This window comes from Olea europaea, chromosome 23 (genome assembly GCF_002742605.1).
Source record: "Olea europaea var. sylvestris chromosome 23, O_europaea_v1, whole genome shotgun sequence".
Taxonomy (NCBI): Eukaryota; Viridiplantae; Streptophyta; class Magnoliopsida; order Lamiales; family Oleaceae; genus Olea; species Olea europaea.
Window position 1 is genome coordinate 1,291,013 of NC_036259.1, and position 14,298 is coordinate 1,305,310.

Here is a 14,298-nt window from a genome sequence, read left to right on the forward strand (position 1 = left end):
GAGAATGAGATATATCTGTTATAAAACTAAAGGGAAGTGAGAAAATAAGAAAAGAAATAAAGAGTCAAAAATCAATTATGTATTATTATGAATCAATGCCCTATATTTATGGGGTCCAAAATAAGAGTTATAATTGAAATAAAATAGATCTTCTAAATTAGATAAGACTTATCCATATATCACGATAACACTAAATAATCATCAATAATTATCTCATTATTTTAAAACACTCTCCTTTTGATGATTATTTGTACAATAACTGCCTCGTTGAAAACCTTGTTTAATAAAAATCCAGTGGAAAAAAATCAAACAAAGAAAAAAAGAGTACAATTGATTGTCAATATTTTGGTGTATAAAGAAAATGCTGCCTCATTAACACTTTGCTAGGAAAACTCAGTAGGACAAAAACTAGACTAAGGAAAGAGTACAACTACTCCCCTTGATGAAAATCACTGAAGATATATGAGTTGGTGTATTTCAATCCTTCGAACCAATTTCTTGAATGTAGATATTGATAATGTTTTTGTGAATAAATCGGTCACATTGTCACTTGAACGAATTTGTTGGATATCGATGTCGCCATTCTTTTGAAACTCATGCATATAAAAGGATTTTGGAAAAATATGTTTCGTCATGTTACCTTTGATAGAGCATCCTTTAAGTTGTGCAATACGAGTTGCATTGTCTTCATATAAAATTATTGGACTATCTTTTATTAAAGTTAACTTGCATGATGCTTGAATATGATGGGTCATATTTCTCAACCATACACATTCTCGGCCTGTTTCATGGATTGCAATAATTTCAGAATGATTTGAGGATATAGCTGTTAAAGATTGTTTCACAGATTTCCATGATATAGCTGTTCTTCCACTTGTAAACACACAACATGTTTATGATTTAACTTTATGTGGGTCAGATAGATAACTTGTATCTGCATATCCCACTAAAGCAGATCCTGACTTTTGAGAATAAAATAATCCCAAATCAATTGTGCCCTTAAGGTAATGAAAAATATGTTTAACAACATTCCAATATCTTAGTGTTGGTGTAGAGCTATATCTTGCAAGGAGATTTACAGAAAAAGCTACGTCGGGTCAAGTGCAATTTGTAAGATAAGTTAATGCTCCAATTGCAACTAGATATGGCATTTAAGGACCAAGAACATTTTCTCCATCTTCAAGTGTACAAAATGGATCTTTTTTCACATCAAGTGATCGAACAACCATAGGTGATNAAGGACCAAGAACATTTTCTCCATCTTCAAGTGTACAAAATGGATCTTTTTTCACATCAAGTGATCGAACAACCATAGGTGATGCCAATGAATCTGCATTATCTATATAAAAACGTTTTAAAACTTTTTCTGTACACGTAGATTGGTGAATGAATAATCCATCTGTGAAATGTTCAATCTATAGTCAAAGACAAAATTTGATTTTTCCCAAATCCTTCTTCTCAAATTCGTTTTTCAAATAATCTGTAGTTTTATTGAGCTCTTTAGGAGTTCCAATTAAATTTAAATCATTAACATAAACTACCACAATTGCAAATTAAATATATATTTTCTTTATAAAAACACTTGGGCAGACATCATCATTTTTATAACCCTCATTCAACAAATATTTACTAAGACGATTATATCACATACATCCTGATTGTTTCAATCCATATAATGATCTTTGTAATTTAATTGAGAACATGATTCTCAGGCATGTATCATTTGTTACTGGCACTTTAAGTCCTTCAGGAACTCTCATATATATTTCACTATCAAGTGAACGGTACAAATAAGCAGTTACTGCATCCATAAGGCGCATATCAAGCTTTTGTGATACAATCAAATAATCATGAATCTAGAAGTGATGGTGTCCATCACGGGACAATATGTTTGCTCGTAATCAATTCCTAGTTCTTGTGAAAACCTTGAGCTACGAGTCGGGCTGTGTATCTTATAATTTCATTATTCTCATTTCCCTTTCATATAAAAACCCATTTGTATTCAACATGGATTACATTTTCAAGTGTTCAAACAACTGGTCCAAACACTTTTCGTTTCTCCAAAGAACTCAATTCCACCTATATGCTTCTTTTCATTTTAGCCAATCATTTCTATTTTGACAGTCTTTAATCGACTATGGTTCAGGATCTTCATTTTACATAATATTAAGAGCCACATTAAAGGTGAAAATGTTATCTATAACAACATTATTTCGATCCCATAATTTATGAGATAACATATAATCTATTAAAATCACATTATTATGGTGGGTGTATTGGCCCACATATATCTCCATGAATTATTTCTAAGAAAGTTGGAGACTCAATATTGACCTTTGTAATCGAAGGTCTAATGACTAACTTGCCTTGCGAACAAGCTATACATAGATAATTATTAGGTAAAAGAATCCTCTGATTCTTTAAAGGATGTCCATGTGAGTTGTTTATTATTCGTCACATCATTACAACTCCTGGATGTCCAAGTCGATCATGCCAAAATATAAAACCTTTTAGGTCAACGAACTTCTAGTTCGTGATATTATTTAATTCAACCATTTTTATAAATGTATAATACATGTCAGATGAAAGTGCATGAAAATTTTCATTTATTTGCTTCTTGCAAGATACAAAAGAATTTATGCAAAGATATTCAACATTTTTTTCTTGCTTTGTCTTAATATGATATCCATTGAAGTGGATATCTTTAAAACTAAGCAAATTTTTTCTTGATTTGCTGAAGTAAAGTGCATCGTCAACATATAATTTTGTATTATTTGGTAAAATAATACAAGATCTTCAACGATATTCGATCCACCCGATATCGTATTAACATTATTTTCTGCTAATATTAAGTCCAAAAAATATTTTTTTGTCTTGAAGAATAGTATATGTAGTTGTACTATCAATCAAGCATATGTTTTGACAATCCATCTTGAATTTGTAAATAAAAAAGTAAATTTATTTGAAAAAACTTGAATTTAAATTTCAAAAAGGATTAACAAAGTTCAATACTATGAAATTAATGATATATAATAAAGTTCAAAACTTTTATGCAAAAAGTAAAAATATATTTCAAAATAAAAGGAAATACTAGAGACGCAGAGAATAAACTAATCTATATCTTCCATCACTCCACCCTTAATCAAATGGTCAATATTTCCATTTGGATCAACAAAAAAATCGGAGACTTCTAAATGATTCACATTAATTGGACCATCATAATCAGCAAAATTTATCTCAACTTTTTCCTTGCCCTTAACAGATTTTTGGTAGAGATCCACGAGATATTTTACCGTACAACAGTTACATGCCCAATGCACTTTCATTCCATATCTGAAGTAACTTTCTTCGTGTTCCTTTCTAGATGTACTACTTTCATTTGATTTGTGCCTTTTGAAATTATTGCCTTGTTGTTGATAACGTAGTTGATTATTTCTTCCATGATTTAATCTACGTGCACGTCGGTGTCCACATCCACATCTTTGTTTTGATGTTGCATTTGCTTCAAGAAATGTAGTACCATTTGCTTCAGGAAATCGTACAGAACCAGTTGGACGTAACCCATGATTTTTCATCAATAGTTCATTATTTTGTTCAACTATTAGCAGGCAAGATATAAGTTTTGAGTACTTTTTGAAATCATGTTCACGATATTGCTGCTGCAAGAACACATTTGAGGTATGAAAAGGTAGAAAAAGTTTTCTCCAACATATCTTCATCGGTGATTTTTTCTCCACACAAAGTTAACTTTGAATATATTCTGAACAATTCGAAATTGTACTCACTAATAGTTTTAAAGTCTTGCAAACGAATGTACATTCACTCATTGCGAGCCTTGGGAAGGACTATAATCTTCTGATGATCAAATATTTCAGTTAATTTTTTTCCAAAGATTTTGAATATCTTTCTCAGTAAGGTATTCAATTTTTAATCTATCATGAAGATGGTAACAAAGGAAGATGAGTGCTTTTGCACAATCTTGCAAGGATTCATTGTTTCCTTCTTTTATTGTCTATTCCAAGCTTTTGAGATAAGATAGATATCAGCATCAAGTACCCATGATAGATCATTTTTGCCAGATATGTTAAGTGCAGCAAATTCAAGTTTTGTAATGTTTGCCATTTGATTAATTACACAATAAAGCAAAACAAAATACAATTACTTTTGAAGAATATGATTAAACGTCACATAATAGTTAATTAAATAGTCAATATCAACTTGACATAATTTACAGGTGTTTCTTTCAGGGATAAACACTTATTCTAAATAATATATTCTTCGAAATATATGCTACTTCGGGAGCACGTTGAATTTCTCTATTGCTTCTTCAAAAGCAATATATCAATATTCTTTTGGAATATTGAAAATTATAATTTATGCTCTTTAGGAGCATATAATATTCTTCTGGAATATTAATTTTAATATTGTGCTACTCGAGGAACATCAACATGATAGACTATTAATTTAAAAATTAAATGACAACAATAACATATATGTTAAACAAACATAAAAAGACTCTAAAAGCATTTAAACAAATTAATGACATAAACAGTAATCTAGAAAAATTATAAACATACATAAAAATAAAGCAAAGAACTCGTGAAAAAAAGCATTTGAACAGTCTCATAATCAGATCTTGATATTAAAAATTTGTTTAACGAGTAATAGCCAAACAAACATCGTTAAAAAGTGGAGGCGTACGGTTTTGTGTAGAAGTGGTGCACACGGTCCAAAAGTGATTTTGGTTAGTGATAATGACAAATACAATGTTGCTCACCGCTTTGTTTTTAAATTTAAAAAATCGACACTCATGTTGACAACGTGTTATAAAACTAAAGAAAAAATGAAAATAAGAGAAGAAATAGAGAGTCAAAGCTCAATTGTATATTATTATGAATCAATGCCCAATATTTATAGAGTCCAAAATAAGAGTTACAATTAAAATAAAATATATCTTCTAAATTAGATAAGACTTATCCATATATCATGATGATATTAAATAATCGTTAATAATTATCTCATTATTTTACAATAATATTTGATTTTTTCATTTAAAAAAATTAAGTTGGACTTGACCAACCCATGACCCCACTCCCCCGGCTGCCCCTTAACACGACAATATATTTGTTATCTAAGATTTAACATCACAAAACAAGATTAAGAGCACGTTTGATATGGAATAAAATCTGATTTTAATTTAAGTTAAAGTCAAATAATTAATATAAATCACATCATTCATGGATCCCACGACTTTTCAATAACATTTTCAAAAACTTCTATCACAATCTATTTAAAAATCTAATTTTAATCTCCACCAAACATCCCCTAAATTCCTATCTCAGAGAGATTTTGCCCCATTTTAATCATATTTTTTATCCTTGGAATTGTAGGCGAGTTCCATTTGTGCATTAATTATCGACTCCAGAGAACATTTTACTAGAAATGCCCTTTTCTAACGAAGAATGAAATTGGAGTAAAAATGATGCATTTGTCATTCTACCTAATTCAATCTATAATTGCGGCTCCTCTACACTAACAATACATTGTGCAACAACTAAAAATTCACAACAAAATTTGATACAAAATCATTCCAAGACAAGGGGTAAAATGGTATATTTGTATTTTTCTAAATATTATTAATAATTAAAACAACTAAACTCAAAAAAAAAAAGGGAGAGAGAGAAAGGAAAGAAATCTGGCCTACCACCCATTTTCGTCATTTTCTTCTTCTCCTTATCAGCAACGGCCATGATACTACCACTCTCTTCCCTCTCCCAATCCCACTGCATCTTCTCCTCTGCCTATACTTGCCCACCTACAAGTGTAGTTGCAAAAATCCAGAAATCAAATCTAGAGATATTTTTACAATTCTTTGCCAAATCAAAATTTGCAGAAATTCAAAAACCAAATCCGGAGTGAAATCTGACTTTTGCTTATTCTATAAACATGATTTTCTTTGAGACCCTTCAAAAAACTTCAATATTTGTACACATTTTTGCTAATGCAAATGAGGGGTCTGGAGTAATGCTACATTTACAGTGAAGGATGGGAAACTCTTTGAAATTCCTCTAAGTGCAGGAAGGAATCATGGCCAGTCCTGATCAGGCCGAAGACCATAAGGGGCCTCATTTCAGCCCAATTTTTTTTTTCACAAAAAAAGGCAAAATAGCCCAGATCCAATGGTGTGGGATTTGATGTAAATTTATTGAAGACAAGATCTAAAATGGTTAAATTTGGGGTTTATTTTCTTGAAAATGATGTGGAATTTGAGGAATTTTATAAATAGGTGTCTATAAATATTCATGTTGTTGTCTTATTTTTGCACAAAAACTTTGTGAAGATAGATGTCGTCGTCTTGTTTTTGTACAAAAACTTTGCGAAGATATTACTACATTTTATAATTCTTTCAATCTAAATCGCTTTAAAATGGATAGAAAGTCGTATTTTAATCTATGTGTATATTTTTGTTTAATTTTAGTTGATAATAAATCTTTAGTCAATTATGCAGATTTCTTAATCTGCACTTCCACACTTGGCACAAGTTCCTTAACTCTATGATTAAATCTTTGGTTTTGATATTTTATAATATAAATCATTTTTTATAATATATTTGGTTGTTGTTTAAATGCTAGTTTTAAGTTAGCAATAGGTCGTATAATATACTGTTGGGTTTTGCATTTAAGTTGATTTTGCCGGGGCCTAATTTGTGAAATTCGCCTCTTACCCCGACAATATCAAGACTGGCCCTAGAAGGAATCTAGGTTGAATTGGGGCTCTATCGCTCATTGAAGCTCGGGAGCCGACTACGACGGATGTGGCAGAGGATGTGAATAAGGGCCTCTACGTGGACCTCGTTGTCGAGGTCGATATGGATGTAACTTGCATTTGCGGTGCTACTGGTAGGAAGATGAATTGGGGAGTTCAATAGTGGTCTGTTTTGGGTGTGGGCAGGGGACACGGAAGCAAGAAGCGGGTGTTAACATCATATCGGTGAAGATTTTCCTACGACAGCACCGTTTCTTTTGTAGGGAAGGCCCAGGTTGAGTTTCAGATAAGAAGTTGGGTTGGTTTGTTTGGTTTGGTAGGGTGAAGTAATTGGTTTTAGCAGGAGGTTTGATGGTGATGGTGATGGTGATGGTGGCAGTGACGATTGGTTTTAGTTTGTGGAGACAATGGGAGGTGGTGGTTGTAGAAACGATGATGGTGGGTTGATTTCTAGTTTGGCTGAGTTGGGGTGGGTAGGGATTGAGTGGGAGGTGAATAGTGATTTTTATTTCTTTTCTTCTCATTAAAAGAGGAAATATGGAATTGACAAAAATGCCCATGCTTAAAATGGTCAAAATATTCAATTTTTGCATTTTCTAGGCTAACTGACGATAGAATAAACGGTTTCCTTACATTTGGATAGCAGATACATCTTTTTGAAAAGTTTGGAATTGTGGATAACAAAAACTAAGTATTAGAGTAAAGTCTGGAAAAAAAAAAGGGAAAGTTATAGGTCAAGGGTCGTTGCTACAATTTTCCTTAGATTTAAATCCATAAGCTCCTGAAACCCAACATTTGTGAGTACATATTATTTTGATGGCAACATGAAATTCGCATTCAATTAGATCGCTTGAACAACATGTGCAATAAATAATGGAATACAATTCATCCAAGAAAATAAATTCCTATCCACCTTAGGATATGAAACTAAAATGTGGGCCTTATCATTCTCATCACTAGGAATATAGTGACACAAACCACAGCCTACCTCTAATGTAACTGCTACATTATCAAACAAATGGTTGAATTAGTTGTCAAATTAATAAAATCAAATAGTACAGTATGTAATATATACCAGCTGAAGTGAGCCACATTGCATCATAGAAACTTGGAAGCCAGAACTAAGAGCAAAACACAGACCTAACTCGAATATGATGCAAGCTAGATTTATGCATATTTTACTATTTCAATAGCGTATTGGGAACAAACTTAGAAAAGGAACTAAATTGAGAATATATGTAGTTGTCTTCAGTAAATATCTCCAAATACAATAGGTAGAATTATGAATCAATTGAGAAACAATATCATTTTCTATCAAGTAGTCCCTAAATTCTCCCAAAATATATTTGCCACCTCAATATGATCGAAATGTCACAATACTCTTATTTCAACCTTAGTCATATACTCTTTGAATTTCTCAAAAGCATATAATTTTTTGAGCCACTAGGTAAATAATTCTTAATTTAGAGCAATCTTCGTTAAAGGTGATGAAATACTTATAACCTCCTCTCACAGGCATATTTTAGGGTCCACACACATTAGAATAAACTAATTCCAATACTTCTTTAGGTAATGAATCGATGAACCGCGTACCTTTTCTATGAATGTAATTTTCAATGTTCTGAAAATCAAACTAAACCTTTCGGTTCAATTGAAAAATATCAAGAACTTGGTTAGCATCCAGTTCGATTGGGCATTGAAACACTTTCTTTAAAAATTGATATCAAACTCGATAAATTGACAATTAAACCTTGATCTGGTCGACCCGGACAAATTTTTTTTTAAGTCTATTGGTTAAATAGGGAAAAAAATGAAAAATTAGATATATCATTCTTTGTTGTGAATAATAAATTTATTAGTAAATGACAATTGTACCTCTACAACAATTAAAATTATTACCGTTGTATCTCTGATTTTCCCTATAAATATAAGGTTTTGGTTCTTAATAAATCACAGAAGTTTATTGACTTTTACCATCTCTTATCTTTTTCTCTCTTTTCACAGCACGTTAACTTAATTTTTCAAAGTTTTGTGAAGGTGGTAATTTTTTATAACATAAATATTCATTACGTGTACCAAAATTAATTTGGTGACATGTGAATTTTTCTACATACATATGCATCAAAATGAGGCTGCTTCTTCTTCTATTTCTATGCTTTTTTGCTTGTACACAATCTATAATGATTTTTTCATTATATGCATAATTATTACCTCGTCCCATTTGCATGTCTATAAATGGAGTCAATTCACATGCATGTTTGGAAGATTTTTTTACTTTGTAATTAATTTTCTTACATAAATTCATATCATGTCTATAGGTAATAAAATATTTTTAGATGTTCTTCTGTAAACTTTAAATTAATAATTTATCATGTGCTGCTTCTAAATTAACACGACATAATAATTAATATTTCAGAAGAATATTATGTTTATTGCTCTTGAAGAGTGCAATATTATTTTTATATTATTTTCAATATTCTAAAAAAATATTAATTTATTGCTTTTGCAGAAGTAATAATAAAATATAACGTACTTTCGAAATATCAGATATCCCAAATAATAAGGAACATGAATTAAACAACTCAACACTGAGATGTAATTTTTAAAAAATTGATTGTCTACATTATTAATATTCAAGAAGAATATTAATTTATCGCTCTTGAAGAGCATGAATTATAATTTTCAATGGTTTAGAAGAATATTGATTTATTACTTTTGACGAAGTAGTAATTAAAGATAATGTGCTCTCGAAGTAGCACATTTTCAAAGAAAACATTGATTGGTTTGATTATTTGAATGATATATGATTATATAAGCTTTAATCGTATTCTTCGAAATTAAATCATCGAATTACATCTTATATTGAACTAAAAGTTCAGTTTGACTTTATTATTTGGCATGAAGAACCGAAAGATTCTTCAATTCAATCCTATATGATGTTTGATATCTTTCATGAAATTTTTTCATTAACAATCACTAACTAAAAAATGAAATCCCTATATTTCTGAAAATTAATTAAGGTAATAAATTGTGCCCCATCATCCTCTATATTGATTATCTAAATATTATTTTATCTAGTAGATTTGATACATACACTAAATGATTACATGGTGTTTGTAATCTAAAGTTTGTGAAATTACTACTCAAATTTTAAATTATGAGAATATTTTTCAGATTATATAATTAAGACCGTGTCTTGTTAATGCTAGTGGGCATAAGTCTCAACATTTTAATAAGTGTTAGTTAGAATGTCAATAAATGGTTTAACATTATTGTTTATTAAGTGCCTCCAATTAATTTAATTGAGAACAAAGTACTTTCCATTTTTGTTTAGAAAATTCTATTACACATCATGCCAGTATTATAGTTCTTCATATTATAATTGACTTATCGTCAGAACTTAATTTTTCCATTTAATTATTTTAATAGTGGAGTATATTGTAAAATTGAATTACCACAATGCACTGAGATAAAAAATAAAAAATGCTGATAATAAATACATAGTTTGAACATTTTTCCCAACTGGACGAAATTTTATGACACTAGAAATATAATTGTCAAATTGATAGACAATTCTTTCAACTTTAGGGGAGAGGAACTATAAAGTTGAAAATAATGTATAAATACATCATCATCTAAATCCTTGCAAAATATCATTCAAACCATAAGTTCGCAAAATAATTTATTTAGATACATTTATTCAACAAAGAGATAAACAATATCTCTTGCACCAATTTTAAATGCTCCGATACAAATTGATGTCCTAGGAGGACAATTTGTCAGTATTATATTTGTAATATCTATGACAAGCTTAAAGCGTGATAATTTTCGATTCTATTACAAAAAATCTTCAAATGAAAATACAGCACTTAACAAAGATTATCTCATTAAAAAAACATATACTGTTGATGAGTATTTAGATATAACAAATTATAAAACCTCAAAAAAGATTAAGGTACCTTAAATAATGAAACTTGAGATGTCTCAATAAGGAAAAACAAATAAAATCAAAAGGAAAAAATTGTCGACAATAATTTTGCACGTGATATACTATATCATATAGCGATGAATCAAAATAAACTCATCGAATATATCAATTGAAGTAATGATTGACCAAATAAAATGGACTCATGTGGTATAATTGCTTTAGTGAATATTTGTTAACGGAATGACATAAAAATTACGATATTTGCCTATATGTTTGCATAAAGAAAACAAATATTAGATTTACAATTATTGCAATTTTTTTTTTGGATGATTTAAATTAATTAATTGGAACCTGTGGAGACCTCAACAAAATTGCTGATTATTTGAAAAATAAATTTGAGATGACAGATTTGGGGAAAAACAAATTGTCTTGGGTCACAGATTGAATATTTTTTAGAAGGATTATTTATTAATCAATCTTCACATCCAGAGAAAGTTTTAAAATATTTTTATATGGATAATGCGCATCCATTGACATCACTTATGGTTGTTCGATCATATCATGTGAAATGAGAAACACTTGCAATTTTACATACACCCTTAGTTGGATGGTTTTTGTCTACAATTTTTTTTAGCTTAAATGTCTTAATTCACAACAAATTGGGCCTTGTTTGATAGAAATTTTTCATTCCAAAAAATCAATTTCTTGACCGTTATTTCACTATTTCAATCGTCATTTTTTATTTCTTCACTCGCAAGTGGGACTTGCAATTCAAATTAACAATGAATTTAATCAATGGTAAACAAATAAAAAATACCAACAGAAAAGTGATGCTATATAGCTACAATTTTATACGTTGGTAATTTTCTCCATTTAATCCATTGGTGATTTTCTCTATGCGTAGTTTTTGGAACAAATAACGGTAACAGCAACTGAAATTCTTGTTTCTAATACGTTAGTAAATTAGCAGTGAGAGTTTCCCGTGCGGATGGACTAACAAGCAATTTCCGTTCGTTAAGGCTATTACCAACGGAATAGGAGATTCAGGACTAAAAATTCCTTTGTTCATTCAGCATTTATGTAGTGAAATTGAGAACAATTGTTAAAGCAACTTATGAGAGTAACAATCTAAATTTGTCATTGATAAATATATAGTTTATTAGAATTCTAATTGCTGACCAATTCGTAATGATCCAATTCTTTTGATTAGTAACCAACAACTTGAATCAAGGAGAATCTTAATTGACTAAGATGGAAAAAAGGAATTAATTAGTAAGCAAGGAAGAATACTCCTTAAGATCAATAACTACCAATATTTTGGTTCTAATCTTGAATGACAATTTAGTCACTTTTCTAAAGTGTTATTTTATCCTATATAAAAAGCCTTCTTCCCTAAAAATCCCAAACCCATTTTGCAATCATTCTCCTTCTGTCCCGATTTATCTTGAAAATGAAAAGCATTTATTTAGCCTGGACATTTATCTTTCTATGTGCTAAAGTCGTTCCGGGATTGGCTCTCGAAAATCCTCATATGATTAGGGAGAGAGATATGGATTTCCCAACGTACAACTTGTTGGAAACAGAAAAACGCGGTAACAATTATTTTGAAGCATCTTACATAAAACCTTAAATCTGTCCATTTGTTGTCTAAATTAGATTATTATTATTACTGTTTTCATTGAAGGATTGTGTCATGTAAAGAAAACGAGTTGGGATAAGACTTGAATACCATTTCATTGTCTCTTCTGTTTTATTTTATTTATTTATTTATTTTTTCATCTTATTGCTTAAAATTTTAGACGAATAATTTATTTCTTTATGCTTTACATTAAGAATTGTGTGGATCAAATCAAATCAATTCTTTTCTGAATCTCCAAGTTAATTTGCGTGCAGGCAGAAATGGGACTGTCAAATGGGAAACATATGCAGATGGAAGAAAACTTTTGGCAACAAACGATAATATTGGCTGGAAAGAAAAGGCACGTAGAACTAAAGGGTGTTCTTGTGGTGGAAACACAGTTTATTGGCACAATGCAGATAATAGTTCAGTATTTCTACATAGGCCTTCTTTCTTCATATCAGCCACCATAATTTGTTTTAGCATATCTTCTCTCCTTGTTTATCCCTTTCCATTAACCTAATTTTTCAGTTCAATATTCAGTTTCTTTTATATTGTGTAGAATTATGACATAAATTTGGCTTAATATATGGTGCATGTGATCAGATTGAGCTGCGTATTTTATAGATTTCACACTCAAGTACTTGTGACCTGTCTGACACATATTCACAAAGAACACGAATAGTGCAGGATGCTGACATTTTGAATTAGGGGGACATTTTGAATAGTGAAGGATGCTAACATTCTCATCACTAGGAATAATATAGTGGCACGGACTACAATCTACCTCTAAAGCAAGTGCTACATTATCAAACAAATGGTCGAATTCATGGCTAAAATAATAAAATCAGATTGCACAATATAGTATGTACCAGCTGAAGTGAGTCACATGTCACCATAGAAAATTGGACGCCAGAGCTAAGAGCAAAACATGGACCGTGCTAGAATTAAGAGTATGATCCGAATTCCATTTGGATGATAATTGAGAATCTAATTAAAGTTAACATAAGAAGAATTATATTTGGAATGCTATTTTGAAATGTTATTCAAAATCTATTTGACATATTCTAATTTAAGTTCTATTTGAAATCCCAATTAGGAATTGAAATTTGTGTTGGATTTGATGAGATCAAGATATGGACAAATGTGGACTTTTTGGTGCAATTATGCTTGCTTAGTGCTCAACTGGAGCTCAAGCACCCAAAACAGTGAAGGTGGCATCCGCCTGGTGCTTGAGCACCATATTCATTCTGCCTAAGCCCATTTTCACGTTTTACACGCATTTTCAACATTTTTTCCCTTTTACAACACCAAGACTATGGTTATGGACATCCCCTATTTGTTCTCTATATATAATTGGCTTTTCTTTACAATTTAGTTAGGTTGTTTAACCTCATTGCAAGTTAAACAAATTATAAACACAAAATCAACATATTTAAGAACTCGAGTGGATTTGGAGCTGAAGAATTTTGTTAATATCAGTTATTGAGTTTTGCTCTAGTTGGAAGGCAGAGTTCTAGAGAATATTTGTAGTTGAAAATTTTGATGGAGAATTTCGCTTGTGATTACCATTGAAGAATTTGAAGTTTATTCCTTATAGTGGAATTTGTCTCCAAATGGAGAATTTTTTAAGTTTACTCATTGAAGTGAAATTCGTGTCAAAGTGGAGTTTTGCTAGAACTAGTGTGTGTTTAGAAGATAGTTGGAAATTCTAATTAAAGTTGACTTAAGAAGAGTTCAATTTGGATGCTATTTTAGATTTCTATTTGAAGTTTATTAGGCAAATTCTTGTTAAAGTTCTATTTGAAAATCTAATTGAGAGTTGAAATTTGTACTAGACTTAAAGAGATTAAAATATAGATTAGGGAGGACTTTTTGAAGCAATGATGCTTACCTGACGCTAAGTTGGAACTTGAACGCCTAAAATAGTGAAGTTGGCATTCTCCTAGTGCTAGCAAAACGATCGAGTGGCAGGGCGGCTCCCTCC

The 14,298-nt window shown here is 30.6% G+C and overlaps 1 protein-coding gene across 1 annotated transcript; it reads left to right on the plus strand.

Annotated features, from left to right (window-relative positions):
- The first annotated feature begins 12,125 nt into the window (after positions 1-12,125).
- On the plus strand, positions 12,126-12,922 carry LOC111371874. Its single transcript, XM_022994032.1, has 2 exons — positions 12,126-12,285; positions 12,587-12,922. Exons 1-2 carry the CDS (start codon positions 12,144-12,146, stop codon positions 12,832-12,834), a joined length of 390 nt encoding a protein of 129 aa, XP_022849800.1. The 5' UTR covers positions 12,126-12,143; the 3' UTR covers positions 12,835-12,922.
- Positions 12,923-14,298: the final 1,376 nt, after the last annotated feature.